The sequence below is a fragment of the Eulemur rufifrons genome, chromosome 27 (genome assembly GCF_041146395.1).
Source record: "Eulemur rufifrons isolate Redbay chromosome 27, OSU_ERuf_1, whole genome shotgun sequence".
Classification (NCBI taxonomy): Eukaryota; Metazoa; Chordata; class Mammalia; order Primates; family Lemuridae; genus Eulemur; species Eulemur rufifrons.
In genome coordinates this window covers 22,059,709-22,083,590 of record NC_091009.1, presented here as the reverse complement: position 1 = coordinate 22,083,590, position 23,882 = coordinate 22,059,709, and the positions used below count along the sequence as shown (strand labels likewise).

The following is a 23,882-nucleotide window of genomic DNA, read 5'->3' as shown; positions in this document are numbered from 1 at the left end:
ATCCAGGGTTCAGTGCTACAGTTTTGCAGGATCCTGGTTTTCAGGAAAACTCAGAATTGGTGAGAACTCAGGACAGCAAAGTTGTCCGTTTGATAATTTGATATGGTGAGACAATTGCAAAGGACATTTCTACTTCATTTGGATGTTTTAGGCTTACCTCTTTGGACTTAAGTTAATACCCCCTTTTTTTCCCTGTCAATATAAAAACTGCAATAATAATTTTATGCACTTTATTTTTGCCTTCCAAGGAGGTAATCAATCTTTATAAGTATCCTTTATAATCATGAATGACTAAATTCACTCCCGCCACCACACACACCTTTTTTTTTGGACCTCAGGTGTACAGTTGAGGTAATCATACTTCTGAGTTGAAAGACATGCTTTTATCTTGCATGTGCAAGGCCATTGGATTTTTTAAAATGTTGCTTCTCATTTCCTGTTCTTGTCACAGATAGTCCCTCTAAGGATTTGGCTACATGTGTTTGAATACATATATAGATATATGTGTGTGTGTGTGTGTATTCATTTATATGAATATGTATACATGTATTCATATGTACCCAGAAGATCACCAGGGAACTAGACAGACCTAGAACCAGGGCACCCTGATTGCACTTGGTGGATTCTGAACTTGAGCAGATTTCTGTAGCTCTATCCGAGGTGGGGGTTCTCCACTCCAGCCCTTTCCCCCTGGCAACCAGCCTATTCTGGGACTAGAGGGAGGCAGGGCACTGTTGAGGTCTCCTTTCCCTCTCAGGGACTTGCATTGTCAGCCCACCCACATCCCCGACCCTCACATCTTTGGCTTTCCAGCAAATCTGCAGTAGTTTAGGGGTGCAGTCCTCTGGCAGGGAATTGACTGAAGTATCTGCCTTTTCAGGGTTGAACCCGCGACCTTGGCCTCATTAGAGCTCTAACCAGTCACAAAGCGCACACCTCACTTTGTGTAACTTCTGCTGACTCGGTCCTGCCACCCTCCACGGCTCCCTTTTCAATTGCAAAGGCGTTCACACCTACACAATAGAACAGAAGGAAATCAGATCGCTTCAAGACTTCTCTGAAGGACAGAAATATGCAATTTAGCAGGAAAATAATACAAAAAAAGTCTTGAAGGTTCAGGAAACAACTTATCTTTCTCGCCCATGCCTTCGCCCAGAATCCAGCTGTGTCTCTCAGATTCTTCTTCTATCAAAAATTTAAAAATAGTGTGGCACTTCTTGTGCTAATTTGTTAACATATAATTTGGTGACTTGTTCGTGAAGGGGAAGGTTTCAGATGACTAAGTAGAAATATTGCATGGATATTATTAAAATGGATGGAGTTAGCTTTTATAGGAAAGAGCAGATCTGAGAATTGGTAAGTGCTGATCTTTGGCAAGTGCGTAGTCCCTAGAGACCAAAATGAATACTTTCTATAGTAACTAAGACACTGTTGTGTATCAGCTATTGCACTAGGATACTCAAGGTGTGTCGGTTCCCCGGGGATACAGAGTCGCCATGGAGCAGAGGACAAACAAAGACAACTCACTGGAGGGCTCACTGCCAGGGCTTGAAGACATGGGCACATCCTGGGGGAGGGACTGGGAAAGAAACTCTGGCTGCCCAAGAGATGCAGTTTTTCATCCAAGCCAAATGAAAACCTCAAGGATTTTATATCTTGGCACTTGAAAGGGATTACGTTGAAATCTGTGTTCTCTTCAATCTATGAGTACCCAGACAGACTCTTCAGGGATGTGGGTACTGGCTCATATTTTGGTGATTTTTCTCACTCTGGTGACGAAACACTAGTTTGTGTAAGAAACACCTGCCCGTGTGCCATCTGAAAACTCTCTTACCTGTCAATTCTGCCAATCAGTATAGTGCGGTGACAATTGCTGTTCACGGTAACAACCCTGCATGTGCTTAAAATCTCAGCAATAAGAGACATTTAATTATGAGTGGATAGTAAACTTCTTAAGGGTAGGAATTCTAGCTTTTAACTTATTCAGAAAATATTTATATTTATGGTGCACTTATTCAGCTTTATATTTCTGGGAAACAACTGTGAAGAAAAGGAACAAACATGCCTACCACCATGGAGCTTATTTTCCAGTAGATTTTATTCATCTTTATTTTACCCTCAGTGCCTTGAACTTTGTAAGGCTTCACCAGATGTTGTGTAGAAGGCAGTAAGGTTTGGGGATTCTTTTCTTTTTCTTTCTTTTATGCGGTAGAAAACTGGTAATCCATGGATGCTATGAAGAACATTCTGTTAACCAGAATGTTTAACCATGCTGGGACTCAGAAAATGACACCCCAGGGTCTGGGGCCTTGGCAATACTGACACTTTGAACTGAGGGGCTTTGGAAGGGCTCAGAAGCAAAGTGTCCCTGACCTGACGTTCTCCTGCCCTCCTCTCTTCTACTCCCTTTGTTCGCTCAAGGTGGGTCGTAGAAACTACACATAGTACCCTAAGCTTCCTCCGCCTTTCTGTGTAGGAGCTGGCCATGAATTCTCTGGCCTCCTTTGTCTGACAGTAGATCATAAGACCCCCATTCTAGAAGGGGTTCTGCTCTGTGCCCAGGAGGAAAGAATGCCACACAGTAAGATCAAGAAGAATCTGAACAGACAGGCCTTGCTGGGTCCTCCCTCCCCAAATCTAGTATCATTACCTCGTATCTTTTTGTCCATTCTTCATCCATCCTAAGCATAAAAATAGACAGCTTTCCCTGAGTCTTTGGGCCTTCAGTCTGAAGACTCCCTTGCCAAGTAAAACTTTGAATAAATTTGTTACACTTTTCTCTTGTTAAACTATCTTTTGTTATACAAGTGTCAGCTGTGACCCTTATGATGGCTGAGGAAAGAGATCACACCTTTCCACCCCTACAACCCCAACACCCTGTCTCATGACTTACACAAACTAAGAGAGAGCTGTAGCCAGGTCATACTTAGGGCTGATGAAATGGCAACATTCCTACACTGTGTGAAATAGCAGCAGTTCTGGGTAGACATCTTTTGGAAGTTAATGAGATGTAGCCTACCCATACACGTGAGTAAATACCTCTAAATATCACTCTATGAAAACCCTGTAGGGCTATTTTCAACTTAAAAACATTCAGGTTAACAAAAAAGTAGGGATTTAAAAACGATCTACTTTTTTGTCCAATATTTAATTGATTTCTGCACATGTTCCAATTTTCTGAGACACCCAGCTACGAAGTATTTTGTAGGTGCAGAGAGGGGGAAGGAAGCCCACCTTCTCCTTCTCTGTCCTTGAATCTGAGAATGGCCCTGATCAATTCCATTGTAGAGTCGGGGCTTCCTGACGGGGTCCCCTCAGGCTAAGCCTCAGCAGCCCTGTCTGAGTCCAGCTTTTCTGCCAGGTTAGTTTCTCGCCATCCTAAATTGCTGGTAGTGATGCACACATGCATGCACACACCTACAAGCCCCTTCTCTTGTTCATTCGTCACCTAGAATGCTTTTCTCTGCAATATTTCCTTCCTTATCCTCAGCCTTCCTCCCAGCTAAGGCCTTACTCTGTTCCTACTCAAGAAAGATCCAGCTCAAATTGCACCTCTCTAGTGAAGCTTCTTCTTAACTCCTTCAGTCCACAAATCTCTTCATTTATTTGCTACTTTATATTTATTTTACGATAGTTCACTATTTACATTTATTGAACATCCTACTATTCCAGGCATTGTGCTCCAACCATGAGGTTTCAAAGACGCATAAGACAAAATCCTCAGGAAGTGCTGTCGTCCTAACTTCGGGTGTCTTCAAAGAGCTCTGTCCTAGGCATAGCTTCCTGTTCTCAATTCAGTGTCATCTGGGCCATTTGGATGCTGAATCATTTTGCCTGATATTTATATTTGCCGCTTTCACGTAGGCAGGGCTTATTTCCCCAAATAGCTCGTTTTTTTACAAAAATACCATATCCCAGAGCCTAGCACAGTACTTTGTGCATGGAAAATAGTACTTTTTTTTTTTTTAATAGCAATTACTTGGCTATGGTAGATTAATGTATCTTCTTACTGCTTCATGTGCAAGGTTTTATAGTATAAAAAATGTTCTTCATTCAGAAATACAAAGGAACCCATAAGGACTGAAAGAAAAATGTCTATTCAGTCTGTTCAAACAATATCTGTTAAGTTCAAATTCTCAGGGTAAAGTCCACAATTGCAGTGATTCACCTAAACAAATAGGTAATTCAATTTTTTATTGTTTGTCTACAGGAAAATAAACTAAGGGACTGAAAGAGTGTAAACTCTTTAAAATTCTTCTGTAAGCATTTAAAAGGTGCATTTTCCTGTACGTGAGATTCAGAGCAGTCACTCTGGCCAGGGAGTTAATGTCAATTTGGCTACAGAGGACCTGACCATCTTTTGGGAACTTACATTTAGCATTAGGTTATAAAGGGATTTTTACCATGGTTTATGTCTACTTTGTGGACAGAACGTTGAAGGGAGGAATATCGTTAGGAGTATTTTAAATTTTAAAATAGTTTAGTTTATATTACTTTGGTTTTGTCATTTTCCTTGATATTTAATCATGTTTGTTGTACAACAGCAGTCATAGGGGAGTCTAATATATCAGTATTCCTTACAAAGTACTAATGGTAACATCTATCATTTATGTACGATTGGAAGAAGTGATGGATATTATTTATTGTCAGTTCCCTTACAAGAGAACTGAGTAAAAAGAAAGGCATTAGTTAGTTGTTTCTTTCCTTTGACTTCTCAATCAGAAGGCATTAGAGAAGTCAAGATAAAAGCAACAAGGAAGTATCATTCTGATCTTGCACAAAAGTCAAGACACTATTTTCAGGAGAAAATGTGAAATTTTAAAAGTGCATACCTTCATTCCTTGAGAGAGCTTTAGCTGTTGGAGATGGTACAGGGCCTACAAGATGAGGTTTGGATATAGGTGTCATTCAGTGCCTGAAAAGAGTAATTTAATGTTACTGTTCTGCAGACGAAATATCTCACTCCTATATTCATAGGCTAAGTGATTTTTTTTTTCCTTCTAAGGCAAAGGCAAATTTCGTCTCGGCTATAGGTTGCATGAAAACAAATCCATGTCATCATTTTATTACAAGGTCAGCCATTATTAGCCTGACCACCAAGACCAGCTTCCTCTTTGCAAATCACAGCTCCAATTCCAATAGTTGGGAAAAACCTATTAGTTGCTACCTTACTGCCCTAAATATTTCCTGCCTGCCCTAGAGGACGTGGGCTCAAACTTTTAACAAGCCTCAGAACAAAGCCTGGTGCTAAGGCGAAGGTTCAACACAGCTCTGGGAAGAAGCCCCCGGCTACATGTGGGTCCTGTTTCACTGTGACATTGTGGATTAAAGTGATGATACATGGAGCATCTTTCACTGTTACACAAAAACCTGTAGCCTGAGTATTATCCTTGTCCCCTGACCAGGGTAATAATAGGGTTCTGCCACAATTCCTCCAATTTTTATTTCTCTTAAACAAGATTGGAGGCCTTGCTAGTGTAACCACCCTCGCTGGGTGGGAGGCTAACTTTGTTTCTGGTTGTCTTGTTTCAACCTATGGTGAAGTTATATTGCGCTGCTGGGCTTTTTTTCCTTTCTCTTTTTCATTTGGCTGGGGCTGCCTCTGTTCAACAGAGCATCCTTGTCACTTCTTCTGTCCCCGTTAGTTAAAAGTAATTGTTATTGCAAACCCCCTCTACGCCAGTGTCATTTTCTTTCATGGTGAAACCCACTAAGCATTCATTGCAGCGGCAGAAAGTAGGGAGCTTACAGAATCCAATCCTTTTTATCTAGACCAACAGCACCTGCGGCAATGCATTAACTAGCAGGAGTTGTTAATTACATTTCTAACTTGTTGATCTTCATGGCTTGCGATTCTTAAAAGCAAGGAAAATGATCACTGTGTGTGTCTCCTCCAGTAGGAAATGACAGGAGCGTGTCTTCTAAGTTCTGTTCCAGTCACGAATAATCAAATAACTTGCGTTTTCCTGTAACATTTCTTTTCCCCCTTTGTGGCTAGAACCATTTCTTCAGTTCAAAGAGCCCTTCTATTCACAGCAGGGTAGATATTTGCCTGTAAAACAAAAGCTTTAGAAACATAAATCCTCTAGCTGTGAGTCCAAGTGAGACTGTACCGAAGGTATTTCAATAGTTGACATCACTTAAAAAATAACAAAGGCACAGAGACTAATTAAAAGTGTAATGGTGGTACCCAACATTTATTCAATATTTACAGTGTTCCAAGTAGTGTATTAAATGCTTTGCTTGTATAGTCTCATTGAACTTTCCTAGCAAACCTATGAGGGAGAAAGTCTTTATTTTACAGTGGAAGAAACTGAGGTTCAGAAAGGATTAACAACTTGCCCAAGATCACGTGGCACACAGAGAACGACAAAAGGATTTGAGATAGGGCAGGTGGGAAGAGTAAGTCATCATATTCATCCTAAATTGTGAAGCAGGAATCAGAAAGGAGCAGAAAGAAAGCTTAAAACTTGCACCTGGCTTCTGGAATACTTTCTGGCATATTTAGAAAATTCATGTCAACCACTTTTTTCTTAAGCATGCATCATCAAGGTGGCCAAACAACCTAATACATCCCGTGTGTGAAGAATCTCAGAACAATCTAAACAATCTGCCTTGCCAAGTGCTTCAGCACTATACAACAATTTCTACACCAACAAAGCCACTCAGCCCGAATGTCTTACCGTAAGCCTGCAGCTCTGCATTCTGGAAGCACATGAGAATCTCCTGGGGAGTTCTAAACGTCCCAGTGGCCCGGCCCAACACATACGAGTCAAATGAGAATTGATGGGCCCTCTGTCCCAGGCAGCCAAGGTTGAGAACCACTGGGAGAGGTTATTAGTGATTCACTTCTAACTTCCCTTTTAGTTCCAATTCCTTTTGGGTTATTTCAGTTCTTGTTGTGAGGGAAATTTTGTTTTCTTTATTTTGTGCAATCTTAACCCAAATCTTAATCCTGGACAATTCAGATCAGGTTATATTGCAAATGAAAGATTTATGACTGTGTCCTTTTGTAGGAACAGAGTTTATTCCAAATGCCTTGTATATTCCTACAGTGAAAATGGATAGCCCATATGAAGTTTCTCTCTGGCTATAACTCCTCAGTCAGCAGTAGTCAGACAGTCACAGGAGATCTCTCTCTCTCTCTCTCTCTCAAGCACACAAACACACACACACACACACACACACACACACACACAGTCTGCAGGTCTCAGCTCAGCAAATTTTAGTTTGTGTTTCAACCGTGAGACTTATGCAGAGTTTATATCTCTCCCTAGCTATGGAACGAATGGAAGCATGTGGCTGGATAATTTAAACAGAGCTCCCTCCCCACCCCTACCCTACGCCATCTAGAATTGCTTCTACCAAAATAGATCAAAGTAGATTCTTATGTTATTTACAATCAGTATCAGTAGCTATCAAAAACTGTTAGCTTTTTCCCTTCCCTGCTCTGAAGGCAGGTGGGCTCAAGAGGACCTGTGTTAAGAAAATTCACATTTAACAAGGTAGTTGATTCGATGAGCATGAATATAGTAAAATCTGCCCTCCAGCCAGGCAAGGCTTTTCAGTTTTTAGGGAAAAATGCAGCCAGAGGTTTCTAGAGGACATGATCCGACTTGGACTCTCCCGGTGTCTGTCTGGGAAACTTGTAGGTTCACCATTCTGAATTGGAGGAAGGAACCTTCTTTGTATGGAATCAGTACAACGTCAGTCTTTGTTTCTTTCCAATCTATTTCAAGTGAAATGGATTCCCATGTCACGGTTGGTTGAGACCCCTCTGTGGGAACGCTGCTTCCCCAAATCCCATTTTGAAAAATGGCCCTGGATCCCCTCCTCATGGCATCTTTTGAGGCTAAGTGACATTGGTGGGTCCCCACTGGAGCTGGGACATAGGCAGACCAGAGTAAAGAATGCCTCTGCTTCGGTTTTGTTACCTCTATGAGCTTATCCAGATACACAGATGATTTTTGCTGCGTGTAATCTGTCCTCCTGGACAATCGTCGTGGTACTCAGAGAAGGATGCCCTTGCATAATGAGGACAAAATGTGTGAATTCAGATTCTGCCACCTATTTCCTGAGTGACCACATTGGATTAGTTATTTCACCTCTAGGATCGTCATTATCTTCATTTGAAAAATAGGAATAATAATAACTTGTTCATCGACCCATGGGACTATTAAGATAGATGAACAGTTTTCAGACTTTCTGTTGTCAGAGTCCCTCTCTACTCTTAAAAATTATGAAGAACCCCAAAGACCTTTGATTCATATGGGTTATAGCTATCAATATTTACCATATTTGAAATTAAAACAGAGAAAATTTTAAAGTATTCATTTTAAAATGAGAACAACCATTACTGTTAATATTTTTTTAATGAGAAATATTTTCCAAAACAAAAGAATTAGTGAGACTAGTGGTATTGTTTTATGTTTTTGCAAGTCTCTTTAAAGTCTGGATTTATAGAAGACAGCTGGATTTTCAGATAGGCTTCTGAATTCAGTCTGTGGTGTTATGTTGTTTTGGTTGTAGTATATGGCAAAAATAAAGCTTCACACAGATATGGAATTGGAAAGGGAAGAATATTTTGATAGTCTTTTCAGTTAAATGTGGATATTCTTATTTGATTCAACACTAAACCTCGACAAATATCTTTAAAGTTAGCTTTAATGTGCAATCTGAAGCCATGTTAGTGAACTCTATATACTGTTACATTAAAATCCATTGGATTATCTCGCACTTTGAATGACTCTTTTAGCTATGCATAACTTTTACCCCATCATACATTGGTCATTTGGAAAATATTAGATCACTAGATTATACAGATCTCCTAAAAGTTGACTCATTTCATCAAACCATATCAAAAAAATCATAATTGTTAATATCACCACCAGTTCATCCCGAAGGTCTCACATATTGAGAAGCTGTCAAGCTCAAGGATGCCAGATACATGGTTTCCAAAATTCAAATTTCTGCTTGAAAGCTCAAATTTTATCAGTGGCAACAAATAACTGTTTTCTTGAAAGCGACAGGCTCACTTAATTCATTTCAATAATATATCTGAAGCAGGCCCAGTGGCACATGTCTATAGTCCCAGCTACTTGGGAGGCTGAGGCAGGAGGATCACTTGAGCCCAGGAATTAAAGGCTACAGTGAGCTATGATTGGGCCACTGCACTCCAACCTGGGTGACAGAGCAAGACCTCATTTCTAAAAGAATAATAATAATGATAATAATATATCTGCCAAATGCTCAAGTCTGAATAGCCATAGTTTGTTTAAATCTATTCTTTCAAGTAAAAATATGGTATTCAAAAAAAAAAAAAATGACTAGTTCTGTTTGCAACGCCAGCGATCACACCAGTGCTTTTCCATGAGATAGCCATTGTACGTCGACATGAAGCAGAAATAACTTTCTGCGTTCTCCCCATTTCACCATACGATGTCATAAAGATATGTACTTAAGAATTGAGATGTAATAAAATTAATATTTATTACTGCTTCATCAGGGACATTCTTACGTGAAACTGGCTTTCTGCCCACGTTATTGTGAGTACGTCGCGGTGAAGACTACAGTGACTCCTCAGTCAGTTTGGTGCCACTGCTTTGATTCGTGCTCAGGCACCTTTACCCCTTACACCTTCTGCAGTGCAGATGTCAAGACTATGGGGGGGGAAAAGGAAATAATGTCTTAGTATTATTTCGAAAATAGTTTTGACCTCCCCAACTCCCCTGAAAGGGTCTCCAGGACCCCAGCAGTCTGCAGACCCCAACTTGAGAACCACTGAGATAGACAGTAGAAATCACATAACATATCACCAACACTGAGAAGTTAGTCTTGTCTTCCTGTTATTCATGGTTTGTGGCTTATAGACTAGCTGGTCCAAGTGAAGGCTGGCCTTTGGGAGATTTATTATTTTGACGAAATCCCACTAGAGTTCTTTCCTAGTTCCCTAGAGCCCGGTTGTTTTTTCTGTCCCTGGGCTGTTAGTGGAAGCTGCAAACAAGCCTTGGTTGCAGGTTCACTTGACTGCCAGCTTCTGTATGGGACCTGTATAATCCTTGCTTTTTTGTATGTTGTGGAGCTAACAAATATATTTTTAAATGTGGTGATTTCCTAATCTTTTACGTTAGGGGGTTTTAACACTGATTGCAGAGGCTCTTCGGTGGTCCGTGTGTGGGCTTTAGGTGGCACATGAGCCCTTGAAATTTTACAAACAAACATTTCTGTTATTTCTTTGGGGATGGGGGAGAAGGTGGCTTGTGGGGGAAAGTTAATAGCTTCAATCAAGTTCTCAAAGAGGTCTGTGACCTGCTCCCCTGCAAAAACAAATGTTTAAAAATCAGTTTTCAGATTGACATTCTTATGGGGTGGCATCTCCCCATGCATTGCCCCTTTTCTGGTGCACCTCATTTTGGAAAGAAATTTGGAAGCTCCCTCCCTGGCTCTGCTCATCCTTGGTTATGCCCCAGGGCATTTCCTCACAGTCCACGTCCCTCTGTGCTGGCAGGTGCTTCACTGTTGTTTCTGAGTGCACCTCCTGAGAGAGGGGGAACTGTGCCTCCCGTTTCTTTCATATTGCAAAATGCAAAGTTGGAGCTGGATCCCTTCAGAGGGTGGTGGGTATTTCAGGCCCACGACTACACTCCGCTAAATTAGTGGGTTCCTTCTTGAACTATTGAAATATGCAAACTTGGAGTGTTTATTTATGCCTCAACCCCAAGATGTGTTTTTCTCCCACACATTCTTCAGTCTGCTTTTTGGAATCCAAGCGCTGTCATGAAAGCTGCAAGGCAGTCTGTTTAGTTCCAACAGTAGCATTTTTGGAAGACTTTCTCGATTCCGTGGGAGGAGTGTGGTGACTACCACTTGCTGACAAGAAGCAGCGGAGGATTCTGCGGCGTGACAATATGTATCGCCTAAGCTGTCAGCCCCGCCGCCTGCACCGCTCTTTCGGTGTCAGCTCTGCTGGGCTGCAGGGGAGGTGAGATGAGATGGCACCAGGTGGCTCTGCAGCAGTGCAAAGGACACCCCCTCAGGGTGTCAGCACCTCCACGAGTCACGCAGGTCAGGCTGCTGGCTTCCGCGTGGTGGGTGAGAATTAGATGCCCAGGTCTACAGATCGTGCTCTGACTCAAACAATGCAGTTGTTCCTCACTTCAAAAAAAGTTAAGAGTTTTGTAGTATGTGGCCTAATCCAGTGGCTTTATAGCTTTTGAAAGAGCTTTGGCTCGTCTCACACAATGCATATCCCGGCACCTAACAGCTGGGAAGCAACAATTTCCTCGTCCTTTATGGGAAGCAGGAAAATAATAGAACAATGAACAAGTGGAATTGACCTCATTATGAAGAGGCAGAAGAATCACTAAATAGTACACTGACCAAACAGGTGTGTATACCAATCAGATCCAGTGGTATTGTGTTCAAGAATCTATTCTCCACTTGCTAGGTTGTGTTATCTTTAAACAGCTCCCATCTTTTCGGACATTTGAATAGTACTGGCATGCTAAATTCGATCTGCATTTCTTGCAATCTCTAAGTAATGAGAGTTGTAGCTCACACTGTGTGTTCACCAGTGTAGTTGTGCCCCAGGACTCCATCTTCATGGGGTCAGCCTGCACTGTGGTTTTGCTGATTTCTGTGCCTCTTTAGCAGATGAGAAGATCAGAACATAAGAGCCTTTGACTTGCCCCACACTGCTGACTAGTAGCACAGATGATGTTAACAGCCAAGTGTCCCCAGGGTCACTGAGTCGAGGCGGTTGTCCCTCCTGTCCTGGGACAGCACCCTTCACAATGGCAGGGCTTGGTACATGTCGGCGCATGTGCTGTTTGACTCATTCACTCCTCCTCAAGGGCCGAATCTGGTCAAAGTGCCCTTTGGGAGGATGCTACTTGTCGGTGGGAGAGTAAGGTAAGGTGGACCTTGGCTCTGCTTTCCAACCGGATGGCTTTTGTGCTTGCATGACAAAATGCGCAGCTTCGCGTTTCTGTGCCTCTCGCCACTACAGTGCCCTTTCTGTTTTTAAGGAAAGAAGGCTTGTCCAAATGTGGAAGATGCAAGCAGGCATTTTACTGCAATGTGGAGTGTCAGGTAGGTGCTGGGCCAGCTGGCAGGGAGGGCCAGCTCTGGAGGAGGTGGGACCAGGTGGCACCAGGCAGCTCTGAAGTCCTCTTCCTTGTCGTGGCATTCCTCAGGGCCCTCCTGCAGCCGGAGCTGGGAATTTTAGTTGTGGTGTAGGAGGTGGCTGAATACCCTTGTGTGTGTGCTGCCCTGGGCCCGACAGGCAGCCAGGGATAGGCGGTCACAGTGTGAGGCCACATACGAGGTGCAGGGGAAGCAGGAAAGACAAGGGGAAACCATGTTAGATACAGCTTGAGAGTTTGCCCCTAAGAATCCCAGCAATAATTGGAAAATGCAGAGATGACAAATAAAGAATATTAAAATGCTGCCTTTAAAATTTTTAAATTTTTATTGTTGTGGATCTGTGTTTTTAAGAATCCCCATAGCAGGCTACACCTCAGTCTTGGACTGCTTGAACCCAGCCTGATGGCAGCTAGACCTGGGTGAGCCCCAGCCCAGCCTCTGGACAGCTAGAGGGTGGCTGCTCTGAATGACCAGTGCTGCAGAAGCAGCCAGGGCCGGGGGGCTCCGGATGGATGTGTCTCACGTCGGGATGGGAAGTTGATAAGGGGGACGTTGGAGCAACTCTTGGCAGGCTCTCTGAGGGCCTAAGGGTGGTGTTTCCCAAACTAGTACAATAAACACTAGTTCCATAAGACATGGATAGGTATTCCGCAGAAAATGCACTTCATGTTCATACAATCTAGGGGAACATGATCTCTTTACTTAACTTTAGAACCTTTAATATGCTAGTGTGCATTATGAATTTCCAAGTCTTCTTATTTGACCTCTGGAAACCCTCCCTGGCATTTTTTTTTTAAAGGGAACCTATTAGTACACCTTAGGGAAATGCTGATGCTACGAAAGGGTGGCTCCGAGGGACAGGGAGGATTTTCTCCACATCTGCACCTCTTTGTGTCGTTAGTTTTCTTCCTGTATGTGGTGTCATCCTCCCCCTGCCTCCCAGTCCCACCCCTTGGCCTGCCTCTGATTACCCACTGTTTCATTCTTGTTCTTTATCACCTCCCTATGCTTTGGGCCTCTGAAAGGCCTCAGAGAGCATTATTTAGCCGTGGGAGAGATTGCCAAGCTGGTGTCTCATGTGACCGGAGCACTCCCGTGACATTGGCTTGGGAAGCTGGGACTCTGCCTTGGCTCTGAAGACCACATCCACAGACCCCTCCTCTGTGCCCCCCACGGCAGGCTTCCCGAGGCTGTGGGCCCGCGGGGCAGTGAGAACATATAAGGGCTTGTCACATTCCAAGTTGGGGTTTTGAGGTGCCCATTATGGTTTCTCTGTCCCCAGGACCTCGTCTCCCAGACTTGCAGACTCAGAGACCTCATTTGTGAGTGCACAATGAGGGGTGTCCTCCCTTGGGGGAGGCTCACATTAACCAGACACCCCAACCTGTATGTCCCAGAACGTGAGGTTATTACTTTGCAGCAAGCAGTTGGACAGTCTGTGGATCCTCCCCATGAAGACAAGCTATAGGTGCTCGCAACATAATGAGACAATTTCTTGGGGAGCAAGGAACCCCCGGATGGAGGAAAGAGTTACGGGATTCTGCTGCTCAGAGGCTGCAGGCCAAGAGAACCTGCTGGGTCTAGCCTGGAGACGGAGAGTTTTTCCTGCCAGTCACTCAATTCCTGGGCAAGGGCACCCTGAGCCCTGGGGGTGCCTCTGCAATTCTATTTTTCTATGCTTCTGTTAAGTGTCCGGTGACCAAAGTCCCCTCCTAGGAGGCAAGCTATTGATGACACAGCTCCCGAAGCCTCTTGTTTCTAGAGGTGACAGGCTGGGTTTGATCCTTAAGTTTCCTTTTTGTTTCATCTGTCTCCCATTGCTGAAGGAAGAGGCAAATGGCCATTAAGGTTTTTCATCCCTTTAGTGTGAAGAACTAAGTGTGGGGCAGTGTATTGTAATGAGATAGAGCGGGCATAAAGGCTTAATAAAAGTAAGTGTCTAGAAATAAAGGCTGGTACAGGTGCTTCATATGGGAAATCATCAGGGAGGAATCTGGGGCATTTGCTCCAGAGAACAGTGTATTCGGGGTTCGGCTTAAGGGAACACTTGGGTGGGATCAAAGTCGAGGCTCTGCTAAAGGATAGAACATGGCGCAAAACAAGGGCAGCAGTGAGGAGGGTCACTGAGTGATTCTTCACCTAAGAAAGCATGGTCCCAGCGGCTAGTAATGAACTTGGCCTTCTTCAAAGGTGGAGCCCACGCCCCCAGAGTCACCAGGGGGTCAGTGCCACACAGCACATGGTGCAGTTGGCGTGGAGGCTATCAAGTCCAACCTGTCTATAGATAAGAAAACAGTGTCCCACGTGGTTGGGTGACCTTTCCAAAGTCCATCAGTGGCAGAACCGGGACAAGACTTCACACACTGCTTGAGGAGGGCTTTCACCCCTTGACAACAGTGTCCTTGGGAGACCTGAGGGCCCTCCAGGAGAGGAGGCACTGTGGGAATGTGTCAGAGAAAGATAGGTGGCCTTTAATGGATGTGAAAAGGAAGAGCGTCCATTGTTGTCTTGGCCAGACACCTGTCCACGAGTGCTAAGGCACGTTGCTTCCTGAGAGTTTCTTCTTTCCACAGAGTAAAGCATTTTGGGGGATCCTAGCCATTGTGTATAATCTCCCCAGTCCTCCTCCATCTGCAGTGTTCTGGGATTTTGCTCAATTTGATACAGTTTGGTTCTATCTTCTCCTGTTTACATCACACTTGACTCAGTGTGATGGTGCCAGAGGAAAGGTTTTAATTGCTGTTGCATGAAACGGTAATGGGAGGAAATATAAAAGAAATAGAATTTCCTTTTTAGTTAGGTGTGTTCTTTTGTAACCTGTGTGTATGTTTTAATGAACCATATTTATTTTTATAAATATGCCTGGAAAGCAAAGTATATTATTCATTTACTTAGGTTTCTTCATTAAATTGTACTATGATAAAGTGAATAGCTTTAGAAAGTTATTATATAGAGTAAACATTGTGCAGCAGAACATTCTAGGGTATATTTCTTGACTTTAATGAATATAGGGAAAAAAAACCTCTTTGTGTTTTGTAAATGGAGGTGGCAGGGTGACATGCTTCTGCAAGTAGGAAGGGATTTCAAGAATGTATGTGAGGAGCATGTGGGAAAATTCTAGACTTTTATCATTGACTAGAAAATAACTGAAGTATAGAAAATGCCTAATCAATACTTGGCAGACCCTGTCATGGGTGATTAGCAAATGGAGCCAGAGTCCAATCCTGGTTAAATTTTCTCTGGTCACCCATAGGAAACATCTTAAACGTGGGACACTCTTTTTTTTTCCTCTCTAAATGCTTAACATCACCAGCAGGAAAAGATGTGTGTGAGTGACTAGTGCCTCTCATCACTCTTGTATTGAGAATGGATGAAAATGTCCCAGTGGTGGTGGCTCAGCAGTCTTGGTCATCTTCGTGTAGGGTAGTTAGTATCCACTTGGGTGCTTTTGTCGTCTTCCTTTCAGAGACATGGTAGCGGAAAACAGCCATGCTGTGACATCTTCTCCCTCTTCCACATTTTAAGAAATCACACGTGAATGTGTACAGGTAGGCTGTGTTTGTTTTGAAAGCTCCATTAGAACCATAGAAACACCAAATACCAAACACCAAACACCAAACACCAAATAGGCTTCATGTTGGCAATCCAATCTCCTTATCCTAGAAGGCAACATAGCATTTGCTCAGCAGAAAACAGGCTACTGTAACAATCACTCTTTTCTTCCAGTGTTGAAAATGCTGGTGCACCACGAGACAATTTGGCAACTCTTTATGCATCTTTAAGCATTTTTGTCCTTACACGAAAAGGAAAATCAGGCACAGCAGTTATTATCTTGGCTGAAAATGAATTAGAAGTTTAAAAAGAGGATCATCAGTACAAACACTGCCATATCTTACTTTTATATAGATTTGATTGCTTACATTTGTTACGCAAACAATCTGTGCTCACTAAAGAAAAATCAGAAAGTACAGACTAAAAGAAGCACAGAACAAGTATTCATAACCTTACCCCTCAAGAGAAAACCACTAGTAACATACACTTTGGTGTTACATGTGTCTTTCTGAATCCTTTCCATGCATGTATATGCATAATATTTTTTTGAAAAATGGGATCCTAGTTTACATAAAATTTTATAAGGATTGCACTCAGGGCAGGACTACCAGCTTGAATTTTAAAGAAAAATAGCGGGAAACGTTTTAGAGAAACTGATAATGTTTTTAAAAGCATAAAGAGTTGCAGAATCACTGTATGTACAACAAAAAAAAAACTGCTGATATCCCCAAACAAAATAATTAACAACATTCATTGCTATTTATCAGGTTAGCCTAATTTTTTTTCTCAATTTTGTCCAATCTGGTTGTTTATAATTTCGTAGGAGCAAAATTAGGGCAGTTGCCTTTGTCAGCTAAGATATGTGGACCATCTCTATGCTAGAAGAGAGTATCATTGTATCAAAATATGCTCAAAACCTATCATTTCTACTAGATGCTATTGCCCCTCCTTTTTTAAATTTTTTTTTTTTTTTTAAGAATTAGAGCTGAGAAGTACCACTGTGGTGCATCTCTGCCTTTCCTCCTTTAATCCATATCTCTCACCACCTTCAGAAAAGAAAGTGAAGCTGATCATTATTATGATAAATTTTCCATTATGAAACTTAAGTGATTCTGCATTTCCTCGAATTTATCCAGCTATCTGATTTAACTGCTGTGTGTGGGACTATATCTAACTATAGTTGTTCTTACTTTTATGTTGTGTTCTGACATGGTCATAAACTTCTTAAAGTCAAAAACGTTTATCTCCCATCCTCGCCTCTAGGGTCAGTTGCGGCTCTCCTTGAAGGAATGAATGAGTGAATATGAACAATCACTGTTTGTTGAGAGTTCACTAGGTGTCAGGCACTGTCGTAAGTGCTTCTTCTGGAGCAGCTTATTGGACCCTTTGTGTTCGCATGAATGCCTGATTATTCCTATGTGGTCTAGATTTGTTGGTAGTCTTCAAGCGTGGTATCTGATTATCACTGTTGGAAGGTGTAAAATCATAGACTCAGAATTCTGGAGCTGCTAAGTAACTTACGGATCATGTTATTTACAGCCAAGGAGACAGGCGCAAAGGGATTAAAGAGTCCTGTGTAAGGGCAATTAGCTGCTTCGCTGGAGAGCGGGGACAAGAATGCAGGTTCCCTGAGTCGCAGGCCAGTGTCCCGACCTCCCTCCCAGTTGACAGCACTCTGCTTTCCTCCCAGAGCCTTCTTTGTAGTTTGGTTCTCTTCCCTTTGAGGACACTTACATCAATAAATATTAATACTATGTATTATTTATAGTAACATTGGTTTTAAAATCTATTAATAAATTGATTATATTAATAAATAATACATAAATTAGATTAATAAATGTTAATATCTAACTTCTTTCTCCCAGGAGTTCATTGTTGTTGGTAAATACCAAAGAACCACCACCTACAATTCAGAACACCAACAGCTTAAAGGCCCATCCAGGACAGAGATCATGTCTTAAATTGGACTTCTTTTTTTTAGAACTCCTGGGGTCATAGTCAGCACTTGTCTATGGTTGTTAATTACCCATCTGTCCCCAGCTGGTGGTCCCCATTTTCCCCCTGATGTCCCAAGGGCTTGCTCTGTCTTTTCCTCTTTGCTTTGCAGCGAGGAGGGAACAGATTAGTCTGCAGGGAGCCGGACCCACCTGTTCCCACCTCTTTGCCTCATCACCCAGCTCTCTCGTTTTAGACTTTGGCTAAAAACAGATCCTCTTCTCCCTTGAGTGTATCTTGTCATTTCTTATTCTCCCTGCTGTTAGTTATATTCGGCACGGTGTTATTTAACGCTGCAGAACATCTTGGCACAAGGGGCTGTGCCACATACTGCATTAAATCATGGAGTGACATTGTGTGCTTCCTTCTTGGGACTGAAGTGGAGGGAAGGGGATAGAGACATCTTCATTCCTTTAACAGTTTATGGAGCGTCTAGTAAATTCCAGGTACTGTTGTAGGTTCTGGGTTACATCTATAAATAAAACAGACTAAGTTCCTTTATTTTAATGACGGGAGACAGATATTATGCTAAGCCAAAAAAAAAAAAACCCACTAATAAATATGTAATATATCAGGTGGCAAGAAGTACCAAGAAGAAGCAGAAAGCAAGGAAAGGGAGAGTATGGGAAAGTGCTATTTTTGGACAGGGTGATCACAGCAGGTGTCTTGGGAAGGTGACTTTAGCAGCAGAGGCTGGAGAGGTGGACGGAGGGAGAAAGCCCTGTGGATCTCAGGGGAAGAGAGCGCCAGCCAGGAAAGAGAGCAAGTCAAAGCCTGGAGGCAGGAGCGTGACTGCTGTCTGGAGTGTACTCTGGGGGCCAGGGCAGACGCAGGCATCTAGCTAGAAGGCAGCGGCAGCCATCACTGGAGAGACGTAGGGCTGCAGCGGGGTAGGCAGGTGGGGCGGTCGGGAGTGATCAGCGTCCAGAGGGCAGAGCCAGAGCATTTGCCAGAGTCGAACATGGAGTGTGAGTGAGAGAGCAGCGCCAAGGGGGACTCCAGGTCTCCGGCCTGAGCATCTAGAAGAACAGATGTGGCCATTTTCTGAGCTGGGGAAGGCTGAGGGTACAGCAGGACAGTACCCATCTCCACCATGAGAGAGACGGTGTCTCAGGGCTCCCACCGGTAGAAAGAGCTCTGATATTTCCCATGTAACGAAAAAATCCCCTCCACCCCTCCACCCCTCCACCCCTCCACCCCTCATCCCTCCAAGCCTGTGCCCCTTCCTCCCAGTTTCCATGTCTCCTCTCATTCTCTCTCAAATCCACTCCCAGCGGCCTCTCTCTCGCTCATTCCACCAGAATGATTTTTCTGTCAAAGTCAGTGAGCCTTCCCTGATGCCGAGTGGCTTCTTGGTCGTGTCACACAAAGCCTGTCTCCAGCACTCATTTCCTCCCTAGTCCTCAAAGTACTTTCTTCCCTTGGCCCCCAGAGCACCCCGTGTCCTTCTCTTCCCTCCACCTTCCCATCTCAAGTGACGGCATCTTTACCCCTCCAGGGTGCAGGAACAGTTCACCCCTTTCCCCGGGGCATAAAAGCTTCAAGACACGGGACAGCCAGGAATACAGTTGTTTTAGCAAATGAATCTTTGGGAAGTCTGTTTCCTAAACATCTCCAGTAGTTGCCCTTGACAAAACCCTCATTTGTGCTTTAAAAAAAATATTTTTTAATAATCATCTATGAAAGGGGCCTAGTTGCCGTGTAAGTCACCTGTCCCGTGTTTGCCCTGCTGTGGGAACAGAGCCCGGGCAGAACTCGGAGGTCGCGGAGCCAGATCCATGGCTGGTACCCAAATCGCTCACCCCTGCAACTTGACAACCTGCACAGAGAATGGAAAAGTATATGTGTTGTTTGGAATAATGAGGACCTGCAAAAGGCCACGAGATGCTTGATAAAAAAAAGAAAAACAAAAAAAAAACAAGCAAATTTTCACATCTAAACAACCTTGACCAGGCCCGAGTCAAGGTTATGCAATCATATCTATCTTAAGAGATGTTTTTATCGCTAGCATTTGTGAGCATCCTCATGTTTTCCAAAAGGAAACATATTTTACTTGACCTTCACTAGGGGGACTTATTGCATCCTCTCTTCTCACACTTTATTCCAGTGTGTGGTGTTTTTAATGATTTTTTTTTTTTTAATCTTCCCAGAAAGAAGATTGGCCCATGCACAAGCTGGAATGTTCTCCCATGGTTGTTTTTGGGGAAAACTGGAATCCCTCAGAGACTGTAAGACTAACAGCAAGGATTCTGGCCAAACAGGTGAGGAAATGGGACAACGTTCAAGTGCACTTTATTTTTATTTTGCTCTTAAAGGTCAGAAAGATGAGTAACTGACCTGTCTCTCACTGAACCTCCTTAGACTCGCATTTCCTGTCATATCCATATGGACAGGGGTGGGAAAAATACTCTAGGCCCAGTCTGGTCTGTCGTGTGCCCCGTGCAGTTAGCAGACTGCTTACCTTAGGCCAGGAACACGGCCACAGCTATTCAACCCTGAGCTTTTTGCGAGACGGGTGTACATAGGGAAACACAGCGTGAAAAACCTGACCAAAAATAATTAGAGCTTCCTGGGGAACCAGACTGGCCTGAGCAGCGTTGAGAGTTCTCCCTCTTTGCTTTCTGACATAGAGAGTGCACCCCGTTCCCCTTTCTTCTGCAATATTCTGTTCTCCTCTGTCTTGTTCTTGCCCGTGCATAGACAGGCAAGGAATTGGATGGAACAGCGGGGATGATGGTGTATGCAAAGAAGAGGAAGAGTGGAAAAATAGAAACAGAGGAAGTGGGGGAGGAAGACAGTCAAAAAGCGGGGACAAAGGGAAGAAAGAGGTGTCCCTGATGGGAACGGGTGATGCCAAGACTGACTGTTCTCACCCTTACTTGGTCGGTCCTTCCTGATTGCATGATAATTAGACATTTGATCTCTGAAGGCCCAAACTAAAAAGAGGACAGGAAAGCACCATAGGACTTGTTCTTGTAACCCAATGAAATTGACAGAATGGAGCTTAGAAGGCGTATGTCCACGGAGGTCTCACTCGCCCTCGTTGGTAAAGAAGTTGGTGGCAAGGCCTCTGGCCTGGAAGTCTTTTAAAGCTAAAATTTTATCCACATCTACCATAGGCCTACTAGGTGCCTCCCACCTTAAAATTTTCCTATGTCTTTATCTAGGTCAGATGTGATGACAATGATTAGCCCCCCATCCTGACCGTGTTAGGATCCAGGCCCACATAAACAGGACTAGAACATTGCTGAGCTCTGAGGTCATCTTCCCACTATGTTCAGCTTAGGTCAGGTGCCTGCTGAAATGCCACCTCGCCAGCTCAGATTCACCAAAGCCATGCAGGGGTTGCCCGTAGAGGGAGATCGAAAAATCAGAATTGTTTTCCCTAGGGAAGGTTTTTATTTTTGGATCCTTAACAACAGTTATGTTTAAATTTATGCAGAGTAGTTGGGCTGGAAGACAGCGTGGGAGGAAATGGTGTTACTGGGGGAGGTGCCAGGGTCTGTAAGCTGTCACCTTCGACCTGTGCACATCCCCGAGGACTGGTGACCAGTCTGCTGGTTTATCCTTTTTTCCTCCTGACTTATTGATGTCACTTATAGGGTTGTGTTAGGAGCTCAGAAGAAGCTGGTATACTTTCCTGAATGAAAAGCTCTCCCAGGCGAGATGACTTATTAATCTTATAGAAATGCATCCTGTGAATGGAAGATTTCCGCTCTAAAAAAGAACGATTGAAATATTTTGGCACCAGGAGGGTCGTCTGAACGCTATGATGAGTTTATTCTAGTTTCATTCAACTTTTATTATAATTACTGCTACGACTAATAGTGTCTTAAATGAAAGTTACCTGCCCATCTTTTCATCTCCCTAGGAGTTGATGATTAAAAAAACAGACCATTTGTATTCTAGTAGCTTGTAAAGGATTAGGGGAGACAGGCTACCAAACTACCAAGGGGAAGCTTAACATGTTAACTAGGGAGGTGAGAGCGCCCTGCTAGACCACCTGTATCCCCAAATTGAATAGCCAGATTACAAAGACATGGCCTCAGGCCAGCTCCTGAGCTCTGCCTTTGAACTCTTGTCAACACCAAGTTTATTCATGTTCTCAAAGCCTAGCGGGTTTACTATTGTTAGCTCCTCTTGGGGTGTCTAGAACAAAGCCAGCAACACGTTTAAAGTGAATCTGGGCTCACAGATTCAACCAAAAGTGTTCTTTTTGAAACACAGAATTTGAGATCATTTTAGCCTATGCTTAAAGAAAGTGTAAAATGGATGGGGGGTTTGATTTTGTTCCTTTTTAGAAGGAGAAATAATAAATAGGATGGTTTGTCTGTAGACTCGGCCCTTTTAAGTAAGGGCCCTAGAAAGTTGTTTTCTGGCCCTGTTCTTTCCCATAACAAGCATTTTTGAGCCTACTGTGTGCACGGTAACCATCAGGGTATTTGGAACACAGCGGATATTTTAAAAAGCTCTTTAAAAGAGTCTTTTGGATTTGGATGTTAGGGAGCCCGAGCGGGGGACTCTTTGGGTAGTAGCTTTCTCTGCTTCCTTGGGAATCGTTGCTCTCTCTTCGCGGTGATGGGAAAGTAAAAGCACTCCTGTTTACGCGAGTTGTTAAAATCCGTATCTGTGTGATTTCTTCCCCAATTACTAGAAAATCCACCCGGAGAGAACACCTTCAGAAAAATTGTTAGCCGTGAAGGAGTTTGAATCGCGTAAGTCTTTCTTCGACCGGCCGGGCTGCTCTTTCGGCCACAGGTTTAGTGTGGATTAGGCAGAATAGAAGAAAGGAAGGGATGCCTTGTGCGCTTGGTGGGGCTGATGGCTTTTTAATTACTAGTTTTTATTTTGACGGGTGTCCTGTTTTGAAAAATGCTTTTTACCTTTTCTTCTGAGTTGACAGGATTATTGGGAAATAATTAGGGGAGGTGGGAGCTCACAAAATGGATTATTGCATCCAAAGCTGTCTCCCGCTGCCTCTCCTGGCATGCTGAATATTGCTGCATCTTTGCCGAATTTCAGAGCTGGGGACAGCTGGTGTCCTTACCGAAGGGTGTTCCATCAGGGTCTGTCCAGTTGCTTGACCATGACACAGAGTCCAGGGCCAGCTGGGGGCCCTTGACTATACTGAGGCTGGTTTTGTGTCATTGCCACTCATTCCTGACATCATTGCTAATGGTCAGGTGAAATCTCACACCCTAAGTGACTTCCAATTGTCCGAGGAAGAGAAGACGAAAGGGCGTGCTTGCCTTCCCTAGCGTTTGTCAGGTAGACAGAGGGAGAAGAAGATGTTCTCTGGGGGCTCGACATGTTGGGTTTCTTTTCCCTCTCCTAGTAAGAAAAGGGTGTAGCTGGAAATCCAGAGTTTTCTGCAGGGTAAATACTGGATTGTGTATCCACAGATCTGGAGAAGTTAGACAATGAGAAGAAGGATTTGATTCAGAGTGACATTGCTGCTCTCCGTCACTTTTACTCCAAGCACCTGGAATTCCCGGACAATGACAGCCTCGTAGTACTGTTTGCACAGGTAAGGATGCCAGCGGCAGGTGACACTTAGCCTGGCCCTTCCCTCCCCAGCACCGTCCCCCAGCACACACGATGGCATCTACCTGACCACAAGGCCATGGACCAGTTGGACCCTGTGTTGCCATAGCCTCGTTGGGTGACCTTGAGCAGATCAAGGTCCCCTGCGCACTGGCCCTCCTTAGTGGGTGGAGTGTAGGAAATCACCTCTGCCTCTGTCTCACAAAAGAGTTCATGAAAACGAACTGGTGCCCTGGCACTCTGGCATTCTTTAAGCTCTTTGCAAAGAAAAGACCATTTGAAGTTCCTACATTAAATATTACTTTTCTTAAACCTTCTATTCCAACAGGAAATGTCTTTCTATCTGTGGTGGTTTCTCACTCCTACACTGATAAGAGTGAGGCATGGATAAAACAGAAGTGTATACAGATGCCCCCGAGAGGGAGGCCTTCTCTTATGGCCCCAGGAGGGCCACCAAGAGGAGCCCAAGTGGGTCTAGGTGCGAGAAGCCTTTCCTGACAGTCACTAAAGAAATCTTGTTTAGGGGAGCCTTGGTTTACCAAAATCAGATATAATACAAATATGCTAGAGGCTTCTAAGCCAGAGCAACTCGAGAGTGATTAAAGCATTGGAAACTAGGCCACTGGCAAGACAAAGGCGTGGGCATC

The 23,882-nt window shown here is 43.6% G+C and overlaps 1 protein-coding gene across 1 annotated transcript in view; it reads left to right on the top strand.

Annotated features, from left to right (window-relative positions):
- Positions 1–23,882, top strand: part of SMYD2 (SET and MYND domain containing 2) — a 45,753-nt gene that overhangs the window by 6,395 nt on the left and 15,476 nt on the right. Inside the window, exons 2-5 of the mRNA XM_069459430.1 lie at positions 12,027–12,090; positions 19,842–19,952; positions 22,346–22,406; positions 23,094–23,218. Coding sequence (XP_069315531.1) covers positions 12,027–12,090; positions 19,842–19,952; positions 22,346–22,406; positions 23,094–23,218 — 361 coding nt within the window. The remainder of the gene's footprint in view (positions 1–12,026; positions 12,091–19,841; positions 19,953–22,345; positions 22,407–23,093; positions 23,219–23,882) is intronic.